General features: G+C 52.3%; 2 protein-coding genes across 4 annotated transcripts; one reads left to right on the top strand and one right to left on the bottom strand.

The window, feature by feature from the left end:
- The first annotated feature begins 5,832 nt into the window (after window positions 1–5,832).
- On the top strand, window positions 5,833–10,627 carry TESK1 (testis associated actin remodelling kinase 1). 3 transcript variants are annotated; one of them, XM_003263367.3, is made up of 10 exons: window positions 5,833–6,420; window positions 6,566–6,687; window positions 6,819–6,867; window positions 7,433–7,579; window positions 7,922–8,004; window positions 8,176–8,266; window positions 8,523–8,606; window positions 8,755–8,844; window positions 8,990–9,104; window positions 9,457–10,627. In XM_003263367.3, the coding sequence occupies exons 1-10, from the start codon at window positions 6,202–6,204 to the stop codon at window positions 10,335–10,337; spliced, it is 1,881 nt and encodes a 626-aa protein (XP_003263415.2). In that variant the 5' UTR covers window positions 5,833–6,201; the 3' UTR covers window positions 10,338–10,627. The 3 variants fall into 3 exon arrangements, with proteins under 3 accessions (XP_003263415.2, XP_030673366.1, XP_030673367.1); XM_030817506.1 differs by having other exon boundaries at window positions 5,867–6,420; window positions 9,702–10,612; XM_030817507.1 differs by lacking the exons at window positions 5,833–6,420; window positions 6,566–6,687; window positions 6,819–6,867; window positions 7,922–8,004 and having other exon boundaries at window positions 7,440–7,579; window positions 9,457–10,612.
- Window positions 10,547–19,032, bottom strand: CD72 (CD72 molecule). The gene is made up of 9 exons (XM_030817508.1): window positions 18,841–19,032; window positions 18,633–18,740; window positions 17,795–17,866; window positions 17,220–17,309; window positions 16,563–16,898; window positions 13,436–13,581; window positions 12,387–12,502; window positions 11,183–11,334; window positions 10,547–10,894 (listed from the first exon to the last, which is right to left on the bottom strand). Exons 1-8 carry the CDS (start codon window positions 18,920–18,922, stop codon window positions 11,187–11,189), a joined length of 1,098 nt encoding a protein of 365 aa, XP_030673368.1. The 5' UTR covers window positions 18,923–19,032; the 3' UTR covers window positions 10,547–10,894; window positions 11,183–11,186.
- Between the last annotated feature and the right edge of the window lie 3,108 nt (window positions 19,033–22,140).

Below are 22,140 nucleotides of genomic sequence, written 5' to 3'. Positions count from 1 at the left end.
AAAGACCCATCTCCAAAAATGTAAAAAAAAAAAAAAAAAAAAAAAAAAAAAGGAATTATGTTTTGTACCCATTGATTTTGATTTTGAAAAGCCATTTAGATATATCCAAGTGAAAATGATGGCCAGGTGCGTTGGCTCATGCCTGTAATCCTAGCACTTTGGGAGGCTGAGGCAGGCAGATCACTTGAGGTCAGGAGTTCAAAACCAGCCTGGCCAACATGGTGAAAGCCCATCTCTACTAACAATTAAAAAAAAAAAAAAATTAGCCGGGCATGGTGGCAAGCCCCTGTAATCCCAGCTACTCAGGAGGCTGAGGCAGGAAAATCACTTGAACCCGGGAGGCGGAGGTTGCAGCAAGCCGAGGTCGCATCACTGCACTCCAGCCTGGGCAACAGAGCGAGACTCCATCTCAAAAAAAAAAAAAAAAAGAAAAGAAAAAAGAAAATGATGAGTAAGCAACTGAATATAGGAATCTAGAGTTCAGAGGAAAGGTTTGGGCAAGGGAGAGAAAATGGAAGTCATCAGCAAGTAGATAGCATTTAAGGCCTTTAGAGTTAATGACTCACAGTGTGTATGTAGAGGGAGAAGAGAAGAGGTCCAACGACAGAGCCCGTGTATTCCACTGTTTAGAGGTCAGGAAGCTGAAGAAGAACCAGCAAAAGAGACCTGGGAGAAGGAGCCAGTGAAATATGAGGAAAATCAAGAAACCAAATGAAGAAAAGTGATTCAAGATATGGTATTATGTTTTCATAGAAAATGACCTTAGGAGACACTGCTAATGATTTTGAAATGAAGATGACACCTTCCACGTACTTTTTTTTTTTTTTTTTTTTTTTGAGACAGAGTCTTGCTCTGTCGCCCAGGCTGGAAGCACAACCTCGGCTCACTGCAACCTCCACCTCCCAGGCTCAAGCAATTCCCTGCCTCAGCCTCCGGAGTAACTGGGATTACAGGCATGGGCCACCTCACCTGGCCTCAAGATATTTTCAAATGCTACAATAAGATTTATATTATAGGCCAGGTGCGGTGACTCATGCCTGTAATCCCAACACTTTGGGAGGCTGAGACGGGCAGATCACGAGGTCAGGAGTTTGAGACCAGCCTGGCCAACATAGTGAAACTCCATCTCTACTAAATATACAAAAACTAGTCAGGCATGGTGGCACGTGCCTGTAGTCCCAGCTAGTCGGGAGGCTGAGGCAGGAGAATGGCATGAACCCAGGAGGCGGAGGTTGCAGTGAACCGAGATCGCACCACTGCACTCCAGCATGGGCAACAGAGCGAGACTCCGTCTCAAAAAAAAAAAAAAAAAAAAAAACTGGGCTGGGTGCAGTGGCTCATGTTTGTAATCCCAGCACTTTGGGAGGCCAAGGCAGGAGGATCACTTGAGGCCAGGAGTTTGAGACCAACCTGGGCAACATGGTGAGATCCTGTCTCTACAGATAAATTAAAAATTAGCCGGGTGTGATGTCACATGCTTATAGTCCCAGTTACTTGGGAGGATGAGATGAGAGAATCACTTGAGCCCAGGAGGTCAAGGTTGCAGTGAACTTTGTGCCACTGCACTCCAGCCTGAAAAAGAGTGAGACCCTGTCTCAAAAAGAAAAAAAAAAAAACTAGCAATAATTGAGTACATCACATATGTGTTCAATTATGAGTTCATAATGGTACTTTAAAAAAACCTCATCGGTCAACTTTGGAAGATGCTGGGGAACCAACTCATTACTTTGAAAGCTGGTAAAATAAGTGAGAAACAATCAAGTATTTATTCTGCCTTTCCTAGGAAATGTATCTCTGTGTAACAAATAGTTAATGTGGAAAAGTTTCTCCTCATAGAATTATTCTACCTAATACTTCTATAGGAATTCATTCAAAGAAGGAATGATAATATTATTTTCTAACTTTTTATTTATTTTGAGACAGGGTCTTGCTATGATGCCCAGGCTGGACTCAAGCAACCCTCTCGGCTCAACTTCCCAAGTAGTTGGGACTATAGTCGCATGCCACCATGCCCAGCTTTAACTCCTCTATTAATGAACCTAGACCAGTGGTTCTTATTCAGATCAATTTTGTCCCCCAGAGGACAACTGGCAATGTCTAGACACATTTTTTATTGTTACAGTCGGGAGGAGGTGCTACTGGCATCCATTAGGTAGAGGCCAGGGATGCTGCTAAACATCCTACTACAATGCACAGGACAGCCCCCTACAATGAAGAATTTTCCAGTCCAAAATATCAATAGTGCCACAGTTGAGAAACAAATACCAGTTATTAACATCACAAAAAGACCACCACTGTATACCTCCTGATAGAAGTGCTAAAACCACCTACAAATTAGTTTTGCCAAAATAAATCTAAATTTGATTAAGTTACCAATTTATATCAAATACAGAGGATGGAGGAACATGCTAAATTACAACAGAAATCAAGACTAAGAAACTCTACAGGATAAATGAACCAGTTTAAAAAAATAGTAAGAAAAAAGATGGAGAATAAGCATAGATCTGTAAAGACTTAAGAAACATATGGCTGGGTGTGGTGGCTCACACCTATAATCCCAGCACTTTGGGAGGCCAAGGAGGATGGAATGCTTGAGCCCAGGAGTTGAGACCAGCCTGGGCAATGTGGCAAACCCCATCTCTACAAAAATACAAAAATTAGACAGGTGTGGTGGTACCCACCTGTAGTCCCAGCTACTCAGAAGGCTGAGGCAGGAGGATTGCTTGAGCCTCAAGGGTGGAGGTTGCTGTGAGCCGAGATCAACCCACTGCACTCCATCCTGGGTGATACAGCCAGACCCTGTCTCACAAAGAGAGAGAGAGAGAGAGAGAGAGAGACAGACAGACATATCACCTGCAAAGTACAGACCTAATTTAGATTTTGATTCAAATAAACAATTTTTAAAAATCAAACGTAACACAGTGAGGGAAATGTAAACTGGATGCTTGATGATATGAAGGAACTATTGTGTTTTTTTTTGGTGTGACAATACTGTGATTTGGTTTTAAAGAAGAATCCTTATCATTTAGAGATAACGTACTGAAACGTTTACAGGATGAAATGATATGTCAGAAATATACACAAATATGGAATGGGGAAGAGGGCACGGGTATAGATGAAACAAGATTGGCCATGAATTGCTCATTGGAGAATCACTGGCATAGAAGGGTAAATGAAAGTAGGTACTTTCACCTGGGCCAGGTCAAATATGGCAACAGTACAACTGCGGCAAAGGCAAGCCAATTTTGCACTATGGGTTTCCAACAAAACGGTTTTACTAATCCAAGGTAAATAAATATTCATTATTCTATTCTGTGTGTGTGTGTGTGTGTGTATGTGTTAAGACATTTTCCATCATGAAAAGTTTGAAAAACAACAACAAAAGGTTTTCTTTGAGACAGAGTCCCGCTCTTGTCGCCTAGACAGGGGTGTAATGGCGCGATCTTGGCTCACTGCAACCTCCGCCTCCCGGGTTCAAGCGATTCACCTGCCTCAGACTCCAGAGTAGCTGGGATTACAAGGCGGTCGCCACCTCATCAGGCTAATTTTTTTGTATTTTTAGTAGAGACGGGGTTTCGCCATGTTGGCCAGGCTGGTCTCATCTCCTGATTGAACCACAGTCACAGCCTCCTTCCTAATCAGTCTTGGCCAGGTTGGTCTCATCCTTTCCTGATTGAACCACAGTCACAGCCTCCTTCCTAATCAGTCTTGGCCAGTTTGGTCTCATCCTTTCCTGATTGAACCACAGTCACAGCCTCCTTCCTAATCAGTCTTGGCCAGTTTGGTCTCATCCTTTCCTGATTGAACCACAGTCACAGCCTCCTTCCTAATCAGTCTTGGCCAGTTTGGTCTCATGCTTTCCTGATTGAACCACAGTCACAGCCTCCTTCCTAATCAGTCTCCCTGCCTCCATACCACCACCGCAATCATCTTTCCAAAATAGGCACCTGGCTCTTTGGCTTGGAATTACCATCACCAACTACTACAGTAATTCTCAAACGTGATAAAGGGCCAGAACCCAGTGTCGGTTAAAAGATCTATGATATTAAACAAAATGAGGCATAAATTCTTAGTGTTTACAGATGTCATACAATAAAAAGCAAATTCACAAATTAGTTGTAGATGTTAACATTAATGTGATGAATGAGCGTATGCTGAGACCAAATGCCTCCAGAAAAAAGAACAGGAGGCACGTGCCCCGGCAACTTCTGTGAGGTTGGCCTGCCTCCACCGGCTGTGGAAGGATTGCGAATGTCTCCCGTTCCTCTCGCTCCTAACTTGTGCAATACCTTCCCTTGTACGGCGCACCAAGACAGCATCTGGCCTTGTCTGGACTCTAAGGCATCATATATCATTTATGACCGTCGTTATTCTTTTCTCAGTAGCCCTCGACAAGTGAGTAGTATTTCTTCACTCCAACTCTCATAAACGTGTAACCGGACTCTATTGGAAGACGGTAACCCCACGCGATACGGACTGTGCTTGTATTAATTTTCTTTTAAGCTTACTACAGAAATATTAATACAGTACTTGAGAATTCCCGAAGGCCTCGCTTCCTCAGCTCTCTCAAACTGCGTCCGCATCCGAGACTGCAGCTTTCACTCCCGCCGCCCACCGTTCCGCCGCTAGGTGGCAGGCGGCTCAACGAAGCCCTTTTAAACCGTTTGCCCCGGCGTGTCCCGCCGGGATCGCGTGTCACCACCCAACCCTGGCGATGATTGGCTATTTCGCCGAGGCCGGAGGAGGAGCCAGCAGCAGAACCGGAAGCGCCTGGTACGGCGAGTGCACGGAGTCCTCAGACTGCGTGCGCACCCAGGCACCGCGCCGACTTAAAGAGGCCAGTTGCAGCCCCTCCTCCGGCCTGAGGGGGCAGACCTTGTCCCTATGTGGAGGGCGGAACCCTCACACTGAGGAGGGCTGGGTCACACTGAGGGGAGGAGTCACCTTGAGAGGAGGGGTCACAATGACTAGCGGAGTCCCTCGGAGGTGGGGTCTCACTGCGTGGGAGGAACACAGAGCAAGGGGGTGCAGCACTGAGGGGTTCTGACACACACTGACGGTGGCAGTGCCACACTGGGGAAAAGTGCCCCTGAAAGGGAGGTGTCTCACTGAGGAAAGGAGGGGTCTCCGAGGGACAGCGTTCTTTGAGGGGGTGGGATCTTGCGGAAGGAGGGGCTTCCCTGCAGGTGGAGGCTTCTCTCTTAGAGTCGTTTGGACAAAGTAGTAAGAGGGAGGTCCCGGCTGGGAGGAGGAGCTGGACTCTCTTCTTTATTGGGAGGCGGCAGGATGAAGTGAGGAGGAGTCGGGGCTAAGCTGGGTGTGGGCCGGCCAAAGGCTCCCTGTAGCCCCGGGGTATCACAACCTCCCGTGAAGGTAGAAGGTGTTAGGGAGGCCAGAGGTTCAAGGTGTCGGAGTCGAAGAGACCTGGGAAATGGGCAGGCTGGGCCGGGGCGCAGGCCAGGAAGGTGGACAGGTTGCTGGGCTGCCTCTGATTGCGGCTGGGCCTGAGGGGCCTACGTTTCTGCCCCGTTGGTCCCTGGAGCCCAGGAATCCGGCAGGCTTGGGCCCGACCCTCAACGGACAGTAACCCAGGGAGGAGAGGGGACTCCCTGGGCAGCTAAGCTTCGTATGCGCACCATCAGCCCTTAATTCCCTTCCGTTATTCAAGCTCAGGCCTGAGCTTATTTGACCCGGGCGGCCCAGGGCATCGCGGCCGGAAAGCCGGGAGGCGGGGTTGCGCACCTGAGGGGGCGTGGCTGCTGCCGGGAGTCCGGGCTGGAAGGAGTTAAGCGGAGGCCCGGCCCAGCCCCGCCCCCGGCAGGCCGCTGAGCCTGAGCCCCGGCGGCTCAGCCGAGCAGCCGCCGCCCGCCTGCCCGCCCGCCTCCGCCCGCGGCAAGCCAGCCCGCCGGCGCCCGGGAGCGCTGCCGCCACCGTCGCCGCCACCGTCACAGCCACCGCCCGGTCCAGGCCCAAGCCCAGGCCCTGCGCGGAGCGGAGCAGAGCGGCGCGGCGTCCACCCGGGCCCAGCCAGCCGGCGCGGCGGGGGCGGGTCCAGGATCTTCGGCGGATCTTCCATTCTCAGGGCGGGAGCGGGAGTCCGGGCGCCCAGGATCGGGCTGGGCCCGCGCCCATGGCCAGCGCGGCCTGCCCGGGCCCCGGGGACCCTGCCATGTGAGGCAGGCCCGGGCTGGGGGCCCGGCCATGGCCGGAGAACGGCCCCCACTGCGGGGCCCTGGGCCCGGGCCTGGCGAGGTGCCGGGGGAGGGGCCCCCGGGGCCGGGGGGCACGGGCGGAGGCCCGGGCCGGGGCCGCCCCTCCTCCTACCGGGCTCTCCGCAGCGCCGTGTCTAGCCTGGCGCGTGTGGACGATTTTCACTGCGCGGAGAAGATCGGGGCCGGCTTCTTCTCTGAGGTCTACAAGGTAGGACCGGCCGAGAGGGCAGAGGGGCGGGACCGAGCCTTCAACAAGAGGCCGAAACTAGGGGGCCGGGAGTGCGGGGAAGAGGGTCCAGACTCCGGCGACCCGCCAGACCTGCCCGGCCCTCGCCGGCCGCTCCTGCCCCCAGGTTCGGCACCGACAGTCAGGGCAAGTCATGGTGCTGAAGATGAACAAGCTCCCCAGTAACCGGGGCAACACACTACGGGAAGTGCAGCTGATGAACCGGCTCAGGCACCCCAACATCCTAAGGTGAGTGGCTCCAGTCTCTGGGCAGCTTGCTGGGCGGGAGAGAAAGGGAAAGATCCCGCGGGAAAAGTGGAACTGAGGAGGAGCTGAGGCCCTTAACAGCCTACCCTTCTATCTTCCCCATCCTCTTGCAGGTTCATGGGGGTTTGTGTGCACCAGGGACAGCTGCACGCTCTTACAGAGGTGAGGATAGGCCAGGAAGGAGGGATCCCCACCCCCCTTCACCCCCAAGGATAAAGGGAGTCAACAGGCCTGGTGGATCTACGGAGGACTAGTGAGAGGCAACAGGATCTCCTCCCAGGGGAGGCTTTCCTGAACTTCCCTTTAGGCAAACCACATATAAAAGGCCTCAGCTGGTCTTATTCTCTGTATCCCCTAAAACAGTGCTGTCCAATAGAATTTTCTTCAGTGACGGAAATGTTTTCTATCTGTGAGATACTGTATAGTGTCCAATACAGTTGCCACTAGCCATATGTGGTTAAATTTAAATTATTTTCATTGTTTAGATTATTTTTTGTGGGTCAACTTGATTAAATAAAAATTTTTTTAATTATTTAAATTGTTGCGCATGGCTAATGGCTACTGAGTTGAACAGGGCAACCCTGGAACATGGATGGGGGTGTCCTACAGCACAATCTTATCCCTCTGACCTCTGTGATCCTCTGGAGTGTCCCTTAGCGTATAAGTGGGGGACCTAGAATACAGACTGAAGTCTGACATCCATTCCCATTCTCCTCCTATGCACCAGTATATGAATGGGGGGACATTGGAACAGCTGCTCAGCTCCCATGAACCCCTATCCTGGCCGGTCAGGCTCCGCCTGGCCCTGGACATTGCCCGAGGCCTGCGGTACCTGCACTCCAAAGGTGTATTTCACCGGGACCTCACATCCAAGGTAGGCTAGCGGGGTGGGTGGAGGCATGAAAGAGAGTTTGAGACTATTAGGTTGTAAACTGGCCTGTGGATGTTGGAATGTGGATAATAGATATATTAGGATGTTGGAGTGGCAAGGCATTGGAGAATATTGGGGGACCAGGGTGAGGGGAGTGCTCGGAGGGACTGAGCAGCACTGTTTGGAGTGTTGGATGATGTTGCAATATTGAAGTGCCTTGAAAAACTGGGAGAGCAGAGAGGGTTGGAGTTATGCTGGAGTGACAGGGCTTTGGGTTATACATTGGGAGGCCAGAGAGCAGAAGATGATGAGTGCGTGGGGATACTATGTGTATATGTGTGTCAGAACTGTCTAGTCCGACGGGAAGATCGAGGATTCACCGCTGTCGTGGGTGACTTCGGGCTGGCTGAAAAGATTCCTGTGTATAGGTGAGATGAATGTCCTTGTTCCCCCAAATCTCCCAGAGGGCCCCTATCTGATGTCCCCAGAGCCCCAGCGATGTTTCCCTTGGGGAGAGGAGGGAGTTCACTTCATCCCCTTTTGCCTGGGGGGGATGCCTGAGTAGGATGTTTCTGACCACCCTGCCCCTGCCCCTGCAGGGAGGGGGCAAGGAAGGAGCCATTGGCCGTGGTGGGCTCCCCATACTGGATGGCTCCAGAGGTGTTACGGGGTGAGCTGTATGATGAGAAGGTGAGACATCAACCCTTCAGATCCCCAAGGCCTTCGGAGACCCTTGAGATGTTCTCATAAAGCCCCATCCATCCCCAAAACAACCCTACCAGATCTTCAGGAGTCCCCAAGATCCCTTTGCCCCCTCACAGGCACCCTTCCAACACATGAAAACTGTCAAGATCCCCCACCCTCAACCAAATTCTGCTATATTCTGTCAAAATTCTGAAATGAAAACTGTTAATTCTTCCCCGACACTATTATCTCTGACCCCCAGGCTGATGTCTTTGCCTTCGGGATTGTCCTCTGTGAGCTCATCGCCCGAGTACCTGCAGACCCTGACTACCTGCCACGCACTGAGGTGAATGTCTCTAGGTTTGCAAAGAAAGAACTCCAGACTAGCTGGCTTATAACCAAGGAGGATTCTCTAGAGGCTGAGGTTCTGACTGGGGAGCAGAAGGAGAACCCAAGAAAAGCTGACTTGGAGGTCCCTCCTTCTGTCCCCACAGGACTTTGGCCTGGATGTGCCTGCTTTCCGAACTCTGGTGGGGGATGACTGCCCACTGCCTTTCCTGCTCCTGGCCATCCACTGCTGCAGCGTAAGAGCCTCACACTCCTTCCTGCCCCACTCTGCCCCCATCCATAAGCTGCCATGGCTGCCCTATGGGACCCAGGTGATGGGAGGAAACTCAGAGACCCTCTTTCGGAGCACTGAGTGAAGCCGTTCCTGTCTCTACCCATCAGCTGGAACCCAGCACCCGTGCCCCCTTCACCGAAATTACCCAGCACCTGGAATGGATCCTGGAGCAGCTGCCTGAGCCAGCCCCACTCACCAGGACTCCCCTCACCCACAATCAGGGTAAGTGAGCATGACCTTGACCCAGCTTGAGTCCTTTGGCCTTTCTCCTCCTTAGAACTCAGAGGTGACATGGGGGAGGCTAAGTATATTTATTAGTTGAAAAGGCTGGGGGTCGGGCTGGGGTAGAGTGGGAGGACATCTCCAAGAAGACAGTTTCCTAATGCTAAAGCTTGAGGGAGAGGAGGGGAAAGAAGTAAAAGGGGCCTGGAGATGACATCGTCCCTTACCAAAGCACCAGGTGGGACTCCCTTTTTCAAGCTGTAGTCCCACCAGCCTCCTGGAGAACAGTGAGGCCCTCAAGGAGCTGTGATCAAATGCTGAGGACAGTGATTCCAGACTTCTCTGTCTACAGGCTCTGTTCCAAGAGGGGGTCCCTCTGCCACGCTTCCCAGGCCAGACCCCCGGCTTTCCCGAAGCCGGTCAGACCTCTTCCTGCCCCCATCACCAGAATCACCCCCCAACTGGGGGGACAATCTGACTCGAGTCAACCCCTTCTCACTACGAGAAGACCTCAGGGGTGGCAAGATCAAGCTCTTGGACACACCCAGCAAGCCAGTCCTGCCTCTTGTGCCACCATCACCATTCCCATCCACGCAGCTGCCCTTGGTGACCACTCCAGAGACCCTGGTCCAGCCTGGAACACCTGCCCGCCGCTGCCGCTCACTACCCTCATCCCCTGAGCTCCCCCGCCGTATGGAGACAGCACTGCCAGGTCCTGGCCCTCCCCCCATGGGCCCCTCGGCTGAAGAGAAGATGGAGTGCGAGGGCAGCAGTCCTGAGCCGGAACCTCCAGGACCAGCACCCCAGCTGCCTCTGGCTGTGGCCACAGACAACTTCATCAGCACCTGTTCCTCGGCCTCCCAACCCTGGTCCCCTAGATCAGGACCCGTCCTCAATAACAATCCCCCAGCTGTGGTGGTGAACTCCCCACAAGGCTGGGCTGGGGAGCCCTGGAACCGGGCCCAGCATAGCCTGCCCCGGGCGGCAGCCCTGGAGCGGACAGAACCCTCGCCACCCCCTTCAGCTCCCCGGGAGCCCGATGAGGGGCTGCCCTGTCCTGGCTGCTGCCTCGGCCCCTTCAGCTTTGGCTTCCTGTCCATGTGCCCCCGCCCCACACCAGCTGTTGCCCGCTACCGCAACCTGAACTGTGAGGCAGGCAGTCTCCTCTGCCACCGAGGGCACCACGCCAAGCCACCCACACCCAGCCTGCAGCTGCCTGGGGCACGCTCTTAGCAGTGGAGCCTGTGGTCTCAGGCCTCCAACTTTGGCCTTCAGGACACCCTGTAAGAACAGAGCACACTTGCTGGACAGTGCCAGTTCCAGATGGGCTGACCGGCTCTTCTCCCCATGTAGGGGAGCCCCAGCATGGACTCAAGGGACAGAGCACTTCCAGTCGACCCCCGGCTCGCATTCCCGTGGGGATCACTGAACCAGACACAGCATTGCTGACACATGAGACTAACACGTGCAATTATTTAAAAAGATTTCAATAAAACTGCCTGGCTGGCTCCGGGCTGCCCCTATCCGCTCAGCCCGTGCGCCCTCCTCCCCCACCCCATTCTACCATGGGAAGTTCTTGGGGGGAAGCCAAAGTCCCTTCTAGAGGTGGCTTCACCCTTTTCCCAGGAACAGTCCAGTTTCAGGAAGAGGGAGCAGGCAGCAGGCTGGCTGGAAGTATCAGGTGTGGATCAGCTGGTGGCTGGGCACTGCCCACAATGAAGGAGATGGTCTGAGGACCCGCAGGCCTCAGGTTAGGAAGGAGGGGCACAGGTTCTTGTTGGCGTGAGTGTCTGGAAGAGTAAAGTATTGGTGAGCTCCGCGGTTGACTTAACTGAACCCTCATCCCACTCACCCCATTTCCTCCTCAGCTCTTGACAGCCACATCACCAGCCTCCCATAAGTTGTAGGCCTTACCTGTCCCTCCCTGTCCACCCCACCCTAACAAGCAGACCAAGCAACTGGAGGCTGTGGAGGGACTTTCATCCCAGGTACAAGTTTTCCCTCGGGCCCCTGGGCCCCTGCTCTGAGTCCCTCTGCCCCTGGACTCCCCATGCCTCAGCCCCATCCCTCACTCTTACCAGCTCAGTGCAAAGGGCTGTCCAAATGTGGAAACCTGAAAGCTGTCATCTCACAGATGTAGGGAAGATAACTTCTACATGCCTCTGACTCCAGTTTCCACCATGTCCAAATTTTATGTACCTTGGTACATCTTGAGCTTTGAGCATAAGTCCTAAAAAGTAGTAAGGTAGAGCTGGGATATGCTCTGGACATATCCCACCCTCCCTTCTCTCCCCTTCCCCTGCATAAAACCTAAGTCCTAACTCACTTGCCTACCTAAGGCCACATCTGGGCATGGTTCAGGACAGATGTCTGGAGTTCAACTAAAACAGGCTTTAGAACCAGCAGAGGGAAAAATCACTTCGAGGTCTTAAAGATGGGAAGGCCAGGCTGGGCACGATGGCTCACGCCTGTAATCCCAGCACTTTGGGAGGCCAAGGCGGGCGGATCACAAGGTCAGGAGATTGAGACCATCCTGACTAGCACGGTGAAACCCCGTCTCTACTAAAAATACAAAAAATTAGCCGGGCGTGGCGGCGTGCGCCTGTAGTCCCAGCTGCTGGGGAGGCTGAGGCAGGAGAATGGCGTGAACCCAGGAGGCGGAGCTTGCAGTGAGCCGAGATGGCACCACTGCACTCCAGCCTGGGAGACAGAGCAAGACTCCATCTCAAAAAAAAAAAAAAAAGATGGGAAGGCCAACTGGGGAACATAAGGAGGTTGCCACCCTGTTTCAGGGTCCCTAGGGTTGATCCTCAATGGTACCCCACTGCTCTCTTGATCACAGTGAAGTGGAGCTTCGATGGTACCCCCGCTGCTCCCTTGCTTACTTCACTGAGGCAGCTCTAGTGCCCCAAGTGGCCGCTACTGAGAAAGTACAACCTCAGTTTGGGTGGCCTTGTCGAAGGATGGAGAAACGCTGCTGTCCTCAGCTGTGGAGCCTTAACTAAATCCTTAATGTCTCCCCCTAAAAGATAACGTAGGTCCCAACCTAGTAGTTACTGAAACAAAAAAGCATGTGCCAGGGACTTCTAGGTGGAAATAGAATGGAGAATAAGATTGTCCTAAGAAGTTATTAATCAAATAGAGGAAACAGACGAATAGGCAATTACAGTGTTGATTTATGGGAGAGTTCTGAGGGGAGCAAGTGGGAAGGAAATCTGATTACCATGTCTTTATGGAGGGGATTATGGAATTGAAAATACCCAGAAGTCCTAACAGACTTACCTAGTGTGTTGTGTATCATCGGTCAACTTCCCATCCTTGTTAGAGCTGAGGCCATTCCAATATGAATCCTCTGAATCACGATTTGGCAACAGCCAATTTAAGGTGGAGTAAGAATGCTAAGGAGAGATTCAGAGAGACCAGAGATAAGTGGAGAGTGATGAGAAATACGGAAGAAAATGCACGCCCTAGGGAGGACTCAGCTTTGGCAAGGGGGCTGTATATATAACAGCTCTTTGGTAACTTGTCCCTGAATCCATCAAGTGCCACCCTGCAGATACAGGCTCACTACTAAATTTGCCTTCCAGCTAAGTGAGAATCTCTGCCAGCCTTTGGAGGGGAGTCATTCTGTGTGCTGTTCTGGCCCCAAGGGACTAATCCCTACAATCCAGCCCACCCAGGTGTGGGACCTCTCTGCCTGAGAGGCCACAAGAGTCAAGGAACCTGTCAAGCAGCCCAGGGAGCTGACCAGCAAGCTGAGATGAGATACAGATTAAAGTAGAGGCCGGGCGCGGTGGCTCACACCTGTAATCCCAGCACATTGGGAGGCTGAGGCAGGTAGATCGCCTAAGGTCAGGAGTTGGAGACCAGCCTGACCAGTATGGTGAAACCCCGTCTCTATTAAAAATACAAAAATTAGCTGGGCGTGGTGGCGTGTGACTGTAGTCCTGGCTACTCAGAAGGCTGAGACAGGAGAATTGCTTGAACCCAGGAGGCGGAGGTTGCAGTGAGCTGAGATTATACAATTGCACTCAAGCCTGGGTGATAGAGCAAGACTCTGTCTCAAAAAAAAAAAAAATGTAGATATGGTTCCTAAGTTTCCACTCTCATGCCAACTCTAATCAGTTAGTAGGGGCTGCCTGGACCACTGTGCTGAGAAGATGCAGAGGTTGTTTCCAAGCTCAGAGGTCAAGAGTATTGTGATTCTCAGTTTCTTCCATGGAAAAGGAATGGCCACCTCAGCCATGTGTGCACTGCCATTCCTGACTTGAGGACATATGTCCCTTTACCTAATAGTACCCACTACAGTCTGTGAGTAAGGATATGCTTACTGATTGTTGATAAGTTTCACTGAATGTGGCCAGCTTGGAAGACAGAGTTTCACAATGTTTTTGGCTCTCCTGCCAATTTTTCGAAGTAGGTGAGATGTAAAAGCAGCTTTTCTGATGCATTATCCATCCCATCGGACAGCAGGTGTCTAAAAAGCAGAAAGAGTGTGATAGCAGCAATAGTTGGGATGAAAGTGACTACTCAGCAATCTTTTGCTAACGATGTTCCCCTAGGGCTAATCTCAGCACCTTCATGGACTTCTATGATCTTTGCAATCTTTCTTTCTTTTGCATCCCCTGGAAACACCATACCTGTCCTTACTTAGTAAAAAGACTTTAACATTCAACAACATTACTTCTTAGCAATCTGGGAGGTCTGTCTTAATAGGGCTGATTTTATTACCCCAATTTCTGAACAATTGCAGTCCACCCTGACACTTTACCTAACATCTCTTGGGCCCATCTCCTCTACTCCCTAAAGCACCCCCGACTGCACATCCTCCACTCCTCCAGCACTGGCCCCCTCCTTCCCTCTCCAATTTCCTACAAGCAGAAAATGTTGGGTCCTGTTTTGCAGAAACTGAGCTCTCTCCTTTTCCCTTCTCTCCACCTCAAAATTTCTCTTCTCTGTTCTTCTTTTCCTGACTATCCATAAGAAATAAATATCCCTCTTTCTTCAACATCCTATATCCCAATCTGCACTTCTGATCCCAGGCCACCTCTCTCCATTGCTTTGTTCCATCAGTCCTACCTTCATCACTCAAAAATCATTCCCTCTCCACTAGCTCCCTCTCTTCTCTCTACATGTCCTCATGTCCCCACCCTGCTACTCCCTTGAGCTACTGTCCTATGGCAACTTAAAGGAATAAAAAGAAATCCCTGCTGGGCACAATGGTTCACTTCTGTAATCCCAGCACTTTGGGAGGCCAAGGCGGGGTGGATCACCTGAGGTCAGGAGTTCAAGACCAGCCTGGTCAACATGGTGAAACCCCACCTCTACTAAAAATACCAAAAAATACCCAGGCACCATGGCGCATGCCTATAATCCCAGCTACTCAAGAGGCTGAGGCAAAAGGATCGCTTGAACCCAGGAGGCAGAGGTTGCAGTGAGCCCAGATCACGCCACTGCACTCCAGCCTGGGAGTGCACTTCAGTCTCATAGAGTGAGACTCTGCCTCAAAAAAAAAAAAAAAAAAAAAAAAAAAAAAAAAAAGAAATCCGTATGGCCAAATAGAAGAGGGTGAGGAGATAAGTGGCACAGTGAAAGGTAGGCAGGGGTGTTGGAAGCCATGTTAAAGATTTTTATTTTTATATTATGAGGAAGAGAAAGTCAGTGTAGGGTTTTACATAGAGGAATTTTGTTCACTAGCTATATCCCAAGTGCCTGGGTACAGTGCTAGAACATATTATATGTTGTGTATTCCATAACTGTTTATGTAATCAATTAACTGGAATGCTCTAGATTGGGGTGACATGATGAGATTTTTGTTTGTAAAAGATTACCCTGGCTCCAGTATGAAGAATGGACTGCAGGGAGAGGAGTGAGTAGGAAAAACATTTAGAAAGCTGTTGCAGATATCCTTGGAAAAGGTGAGGATGGGCAAAAATCCAAATGGATATATAGACTTGGTGATGGAAAGTGAAGGGAATTCCTCTATGAAAGAGTGGAAGATGAGGGCATCTGCTGAAAGTGAGGGAGAAGGAGTTACTATGGAGAGTAAGCTGACCACTGCAGAGGTTGCCAGGCAGTGCTAAGAGACTAGAGTCTCGGTGGCACTGAGCAGAATGATTCCACAATTTGTCACACCTTGGTGCTGACCATGGGCAGTTGGGTTCATCCAGAGTTGAAATTTTGCCCATCAGGTACACTAGAAGGATAACGGAACAAAGAAGTGAGTGAGGCAGGTGCGGTGGCTCATGACTGTAATCTCAGCACTTTGGGAGGCTGAGGCAGGAGGATCGCTTGAGCCCAGGAGTTCAATACCAGCCAGGGAAACATAGTGAGACCTTGTCTCTATTTAAAAAAGTAAGTGAGTAGTTAAAGTGATGGGCTCCAAACCCATGATAGGTAGGGAGAGAAGTGTGGACAGGAGACAGCTGATGGGAAGGGATAAAAAAGGGTGTCAGTTGATGGGAGGCCTTGGCTGATGGGAAGGGAGAAAAAGGGGAGTCTGCAGATTGGACGCCTCGATGAGATCAAAAAAGTATGGGGAAAACCTGCAGGAGTGGTGGGCGGCTGTGATCAGAGTGGAAGTCTGAAACCATCCTTTTGCCGGAAGAGCAGTTTGGGAGGTAGAGGTCTAAGGTGCTGCTAAAAGAAAGGGCAGCCCTGGCATGGAACTGATGGTCACAGAGGGTAAGGTTAAGGAAATGAGGGCAAGGGGTGTCTGCACATAATCTTGCTGTCTTATGCCTGGGGAGATCACCCAGATGACCCCCAAACTAGACAGAGCCTAAACCTGATCATAGCCCAAAAACACCCCAGTCCCCTTGGGCCTGGCACCTTGCCTAGACCCTCAGCCTGTTTTGATACAGCCTTGCCTCTTTTATGTGTCCCTTTCCCCATCTCCACCTACTGGCTGGGGTCCTGCTTTCAAAATGAATGCACACCCCATCCTAGTTCCCTACACCACAACTCCCAGCTCCACCTCACTGTGAGTGCTGAGCGCCTCACTGCCTTGCCCCACCACCAGGTTGCACCCCATGTCAGCCAGTAAGTCTTACCCTTTGGGGAAATCTCAGCTATAATGAAAATTAATTAAAAATGAGGTCCCTGTCTTTAGAAAGATGTGCCAACTGCCCAGTTTACATCCAAATTTGGGGGCGTTCCCAGATCCTTGTCACTGATATCAACTGGAAGAAACCTTGGACAGTGTGATTTGGACTGCTGGCTGCCATCCTCCTCTCCCCTACAGGATGAGCCTTGGAGCTGGGTGGGTCCCCCTAAATCTAGTATGCAGCTTGGTCCTTCTCTCTGTTGGCCAAGGCTGAACAGCTCATGTCAGCCACCACTCTGGTTCACTGCCCCTTTCCTGAACACCTCACAGGCCCCTGGGTGATAGACCCCTGCCACTAGTATCTCCTTGCTCCAATCCATCCTTCCCTTCTCTCCTCTCCCCAGAGCCGATACCTGCTGAGCGGCATGGGAAGAAGGGCTTCAGTGTGTTCTCCATGTTGCTCAGCTTCTGCTCCAAGGCCCTCCTCTGTTGCTCCTCACTTTGCAAGGTCTCCTTCGTCTTCTCTCTGTCTGCCTGGCAGGCCTGTAGCTGCCCTTCGGCCGCCTGATGAGCCCTCTGTTCCACCTGTAGTGCTTCCTGACTCTGCGCCAGCTCTCTCCTGGACCCCTGCAGATCCTCTGCACTCTGTCCCAGCTGCGTTATCTTGAGGTGGAGCTGCTGCCTCAGGCTGCTGTTAGTGGCTTCCAGAACCCTGTTCATCTGCTGGAGCTGCTGAGACACCTGCAGATCTGTTTGGCCACAGAGATTTGGTGGATGTCTTCTCCAGCCCTGCCCTAGTGCCCTGAGACTGCAGCATCAGCCCTTTTTCTACTTCTTGCAACTTTTTGCATCACAGGCTGAAATACAAGATTTGACTGCCTAAAGCGTAAGGAGGTACTGGATTAGGTGAGGACAATTCAGGAAGACAACAGCCCTGGCTGGAAACCAAACCCAAAGCTAAGGATGTGGTGGTAGTGACTATGATCCCTGCTGAGGAAGATCAGCTTTGGGGCGAGAGTCGGGACGAAAGTCGTTCGGTGTAAGTGGGAAGTGGGGACAGCCTTACTCACAGCGCACTCCCAGGCAGATGGCGGCCACTCCTAACAGCAGGCAGGTGAGGAGCAGGCCGAGCAGGAGGTATCGCAGGCAGGCTGTGCGGCCTTAGGGAGACAGTGGGATGGATGCGGGCAGTCAGCCCCCGGAAAGAATGTAGAGAGGAGGGGGCAGGTCCGTGGGGGAGACCCCTGGGGAAGGCATCCCTAAGAGGAGGGCGGTGCAGAGCTGAGGGGGCAAGCATGGTGGCTTCTGTTGGGTAGCGGGGTGTTTCGCAGGTAGGGGAGAGGGTGTTCCAGAATCAGTGCTGGTGAGGACTCGGGGGCGTTACCTGGGAGAAGGGGAAGGAAATACCAGACGGAGAGAGGGGAACGGGGGCAGGTAGGTGAATTGGGACGATCCACAGGGGGGCGGTGCACGTCGGATTCAGGCGCACCGGATGAAGGTGAATGTGGCACGGCAGCTGGGGCAGTCGGAAGGGCTGCGCCCGGGCTCATCCCGGGAAGAGCTGCACCCCGCGGGGCCCAGCGCCATCCGCAGCCGGGACAGGCGCGAGCACGTGACCCCGCGGCCGCCCCGCACGGGTACTCACAGGGGAGAATCCGCCCGACAGCTGGTGACGTCACGGCTCTCCAGGACTCAGTTGGCTGCTCCGACTTGACCGCTGTCGAGGGGAGCATCCAGTGTGAGACGGGAAGTCCCGAGGATTGCCCCTTCTCCTCCTGCGCACCCGCTTCGCCCTCGCCACTGGGAAACTCCAGTCTGCCCCACGTTGCCCGCTAGAGTTGCTCTGGGACAGCGTGTCACTCTCCTGAGTTCTTCCTCTGCCCGGGACTCTCTCGGCTCCCTCCTGGGTCTCACTGTATCTTTTCCCGGGACCCCCTCATCTCTCCTAGTTCTCCCTTTATCGTTTCCTCAGAGGCCCCTTATCTGTCGGCTCCAAACCCTCTCCCCCTTTGCTCTCAGCCATCTCCCATCACCTCTTTTCCCTCCCATGGCTCCCCGTTTCCCATTAGAACTCATCCCCCACAGGGCTGCCCTATCCCTCCGCAGCCCTTATCTCCCCGACTGGGGTCTCCACCTTGCCAGAGGAATCTTTCTTCCTCCCCTGGCTCCCATTTACCCTGTTCCTATTCTTCTGTTTCTTAAGAACCGCCCTCCTCCTTTCCCCAGGGTATTGTGCTCTCAAGAATACTGTGGGCCATGGCGTGGCGGCACACGCCTGCAATCCCAACACTTTGGGAGGCCAGGGCAGGAGGATCACTTGAGCCCAGGAGGTCGAGGCTGCAGTGAGCCATGATCACGCCACTGCACTCCAGCCTGAGTGACAGAACAAGACCCTGTCTCAAGAACAACAACAAAAACATTGTGGACTCCCCAGCTCAAGACACAGCCCCCCAACACACACACATCCCCCAGGCTCTCCAGACCTGCTTTGTCCCCTAGTACAGAAGAAGCCAAGCTTGAGGGCCCCCCTCGGACTGTGGGCACTTGAACATTCTCATAGGTGAGTTCCCCATCTTCGTCAGCCCCTGGGTCTGGAGAGAAGAGAAAAGGGACCAAGGTGGGATTTGGGAATGGGATCTGTGGGGCGGGGAGTGGGGATGCAGGATCAAGGCGAGGCCTCATCCCCCTTACCCTGTCCTAACCGGCTGGAGATGCTCTTCTTCAGGGGAGCCTTCACAAACCTCAGATCTGCATAGGTGATGGCCTCAGCCATGGTCCCGAGCAGCTCTGCCCCCACTCGTCTTCCCTGTCATCCACCGTCCTCCCTTGCCCCTCTCTTCTCTGTCCCTTTACAACTAGGCTCTGTGTTCCCTCTGTGACTGCACGGCTTAGCAATTGGCCCTGTGACTTCCAGTCACAAAAGAGGAAGGTATTAGCAAGTCTCAAACAGATGGGCTCAATGAAGCAGAAGGCATCCCTGGGCCAGGGCCAGAGGGGCCACGGAGGGGACACTGAGGTCCAGAGCGCAGGGGTAGGGGCTGGGCCTGTCCCCGTGTCCTCCCTGTGCTTCCTCTCCATGCATCTTAGACCCATGTGGGCCATGCCGGGCCCCAAACTCGGTCCTTCTGGTTATCCGCCCTGATCTGCCCCACCCTCCTCCTGGCTGCCTTGTCCACTGCGGCTTATGATGTGTAGCTGGAGCTGCACTGACCCAGACGATCTCCCCAGCTCCAGGGTGAGGCTCCATTCTCCCCATGAGACTGGAGGTTCCTGGTTTGCATCCCTAGCTTCTCATCATCCTGGGGTTTCCAGTAACTGGGGGTTCAGGAACAGGCTTGGGCCAGGGGTGAAGGTGAGGAACAGCCATGGCTGCAGCACCTCTGGAAAGGCATGCGGCAGCACTGCCCCTCATGCACCCTCATGGGGAGCCAGGGAGCAGGTGAGCAAGGGAGTTGCAGAGGGCTTAAGAAGGGCTGCAGCTTCCTAGGCGGAGGCAAGGCAGAGGAGCAGAACAGAGCCAGAGGCCGAGCGCAGATTCTGGACCAGCAGAGGTTTTGACATTTTCTTGGTTTGGTTTTGGTTTTTCTCTTACTTTCCTAGCAAAGTTCTTCCTTTAAAAAGTTCCAAAGCTGTCCTTTCACACCCAGCCCCAAGGAAAAAGGCGGCATTTGTGGCGGAGGACCCAGGGACTGCGAGGCCCTCATAGGTGGTGGGGGCCTGGCTGACGGAGGAGAGAGGGAACCAGTTGGGGGAAAGGGGGCTGCTAAGCAGGGGTGCCCAAAGGTGCTCCCTAATGTTCTTTTACCAGGATGTGACCCCTAATAGGAGCCCCCAAATGGCCTACATCCGGGATAGGAAGGAGCTAGAACAAGATGTAGTGTGGGGGTGGGAAGAACCCGCCCCTAGCAAAGTGACATCCGCCCCGCAGAACCCCCCTCCTGCAGCTGTGGGGAGGAAAAAGGAAGGGGGAAAAGGTCCTCACCACATGCCAACAGATCGGATGATTGGTGATGTGTGGCAGGACACTGCCAGGGACACTAGAGCTCTGCCAATAGCTCCGCCCAGCCAGCCCTAGAGGAAGTGGCCATTGAGGCAAAGCTGTCACCTCAAAAATGTACTTGTAGAGAGGCACATGTGTGCATGTGTGTGCATGGACACGCATGTTCCCAGGACTTTGCAGTCTGTTAGGGCATCTGTGAGGTGAGCGGCTATGTCAGAGCCTGCCTGGAGGAGGACGTCTTCTGTGGGCCGAAGGCTGCCTGTGATCACTGTTATTTTCCATGGCAGAGAATGACAGGTCATTTTCAGAAAAGTCGTCAAAGGTCATCACAAAAGATCCTACAAGTATTTCCTTTTTGAAGCTCACTGTTTCCTAAGGTGCCTCTGCAGCTGTTAACTGTCCTTGATGATTAAAGTTTCCAACAACCCAGACCTTCCCCCAGATACAGAGAGTGGTATGTGGTGGTGACTCCCTGGGGGCCTCATGGGCCCTGAGAGTGAGTGGGAGGGTATAGAGCAGCTGGTGGCAGGGGTGGGTGGGGTGGGAACAGACAAATACTTGAACCTGTGGTGTACGCGGGTGGGGGTGGGTGTGGGCAGTGTGTGAGTAAATCAATTGCAGGAACATTTGCAGGAGTTCCACAAACTGTAGAATGTCCCAGTTTTCAGATCCAATACGTAGGTGAACATGATGTAGATGCCAGGTAAAATGCCAAAACCAAGCTTCTAGACTGCACTCAAAAAGGAATCCGTGGCCAACATAGTGAAACCCTGTCTCTACTAAAAATACAGAAAAATTAGCCAGGTGTGGTGGCTCGAACCTGTAGTCTCAGCTACTCAGGAGGCTGAGGCAGGAGAATCGCTTGAACCCAGGAGTTGGAGGTTGCAGTGAGCCAAGATCGCACTATTGCACTCCAGCCTAGGCAATAAGAGCAAAGCTCCATCTAAAAAAAAAAGAAAAAAAAAAGGAATACATGGACTTGCTGCCTAACTTGACCTGTGGAGAGGCTTAAGAAGGGGATCTCCTGGTCGGGTGTGGTGGCTCACACCTGTAATCCCAGCACTTTGGGAGGCTGAGGTGGGCAGATCACCTGAGGTCAGGAATTTGAGACCAGCCTGGCAAACATGGCGAAATCCCATCTGTATTAAAAATACAAAAATTAGCTGAGAATGGTGGCATGTGCCTGTAATTCCAGCTACTAGGGAGGCTGAGGCAGGAGAACTGCTTGAACCCGGGAGGCAGAGGTTGCAGTGAGTCAAGATCGTGCCCATCCTGGGCCACAGAGTGAGACTCTGTCTCCAAAAAAAAAAAAAAAAAAAAAAAAAAAGAAGAGGATCCCCAGATGGAACTGCACACCCATTATCTTGAATGTCTTAACCAGGCTTGTTCTATATTTTTCTCCTCTTTAGCTGTTTTGGTGATGGTTACATATCTTTTCATCACAGACCACATTCGCTTCTATCTTAGACCAGCTTGTAACCTTCCTTTATGAACAGGGTAAGAGAGTGGGATCCTTCCCCTTCCCCATGTGTGTCACTTGGGGTCTTTACAGTTTTGACATTCACATTACATTTAGAGGCTGGACATGAGAAAAGATACCTGTAACTCCAAGCTGTACCTCTACTGCCCAAATATCAGGGAACTTTTAAGAGCTGAGGGGTCAGTGCTGTACATTTCAGCTTTTCCAGAACCATAATATCATCATCTGAGAGCCTGGAGGGCAGACACCAACACCCATGTTTTGCCCTCTCCTGGCCTCCCCACTACTAATTACAGAGAATGGGTGCTTACGGTTGACAAGAGGAGGGGGCCCAACCATGAGGGCATCAGATAGAATTTGCCATGTGGAAGGGGGCTCACCTGATCAACTTTGTGTCATTGATACAGTCTATGTCAGGACATCAGGAGCATCTCCTAAGACTCTGAAAGTCAGGCTATATCTGTCTTCATTACTTTAACCCACTGGCCTCCGGGAAGCCCTAGTTTACTGA

Source organism: Nomascus leucogenys, chromosome 8 (assembly GCF_006542625.1).
Source record: "Nomascus leucogenys isolate Asia chromosome 8, Asia_NLE_v1, whole genome shotgun sequence".
NCBI lineage: Eukaryota > Metazoa > Chordata > Mammalia > Primates > Hylobatidae > Nomascus > Nomascus leucogenys.
Note: the sequence above shows the minus strand (reverse complement) of the source record. Positions and strands in the feature narration are given on the sequence as shown.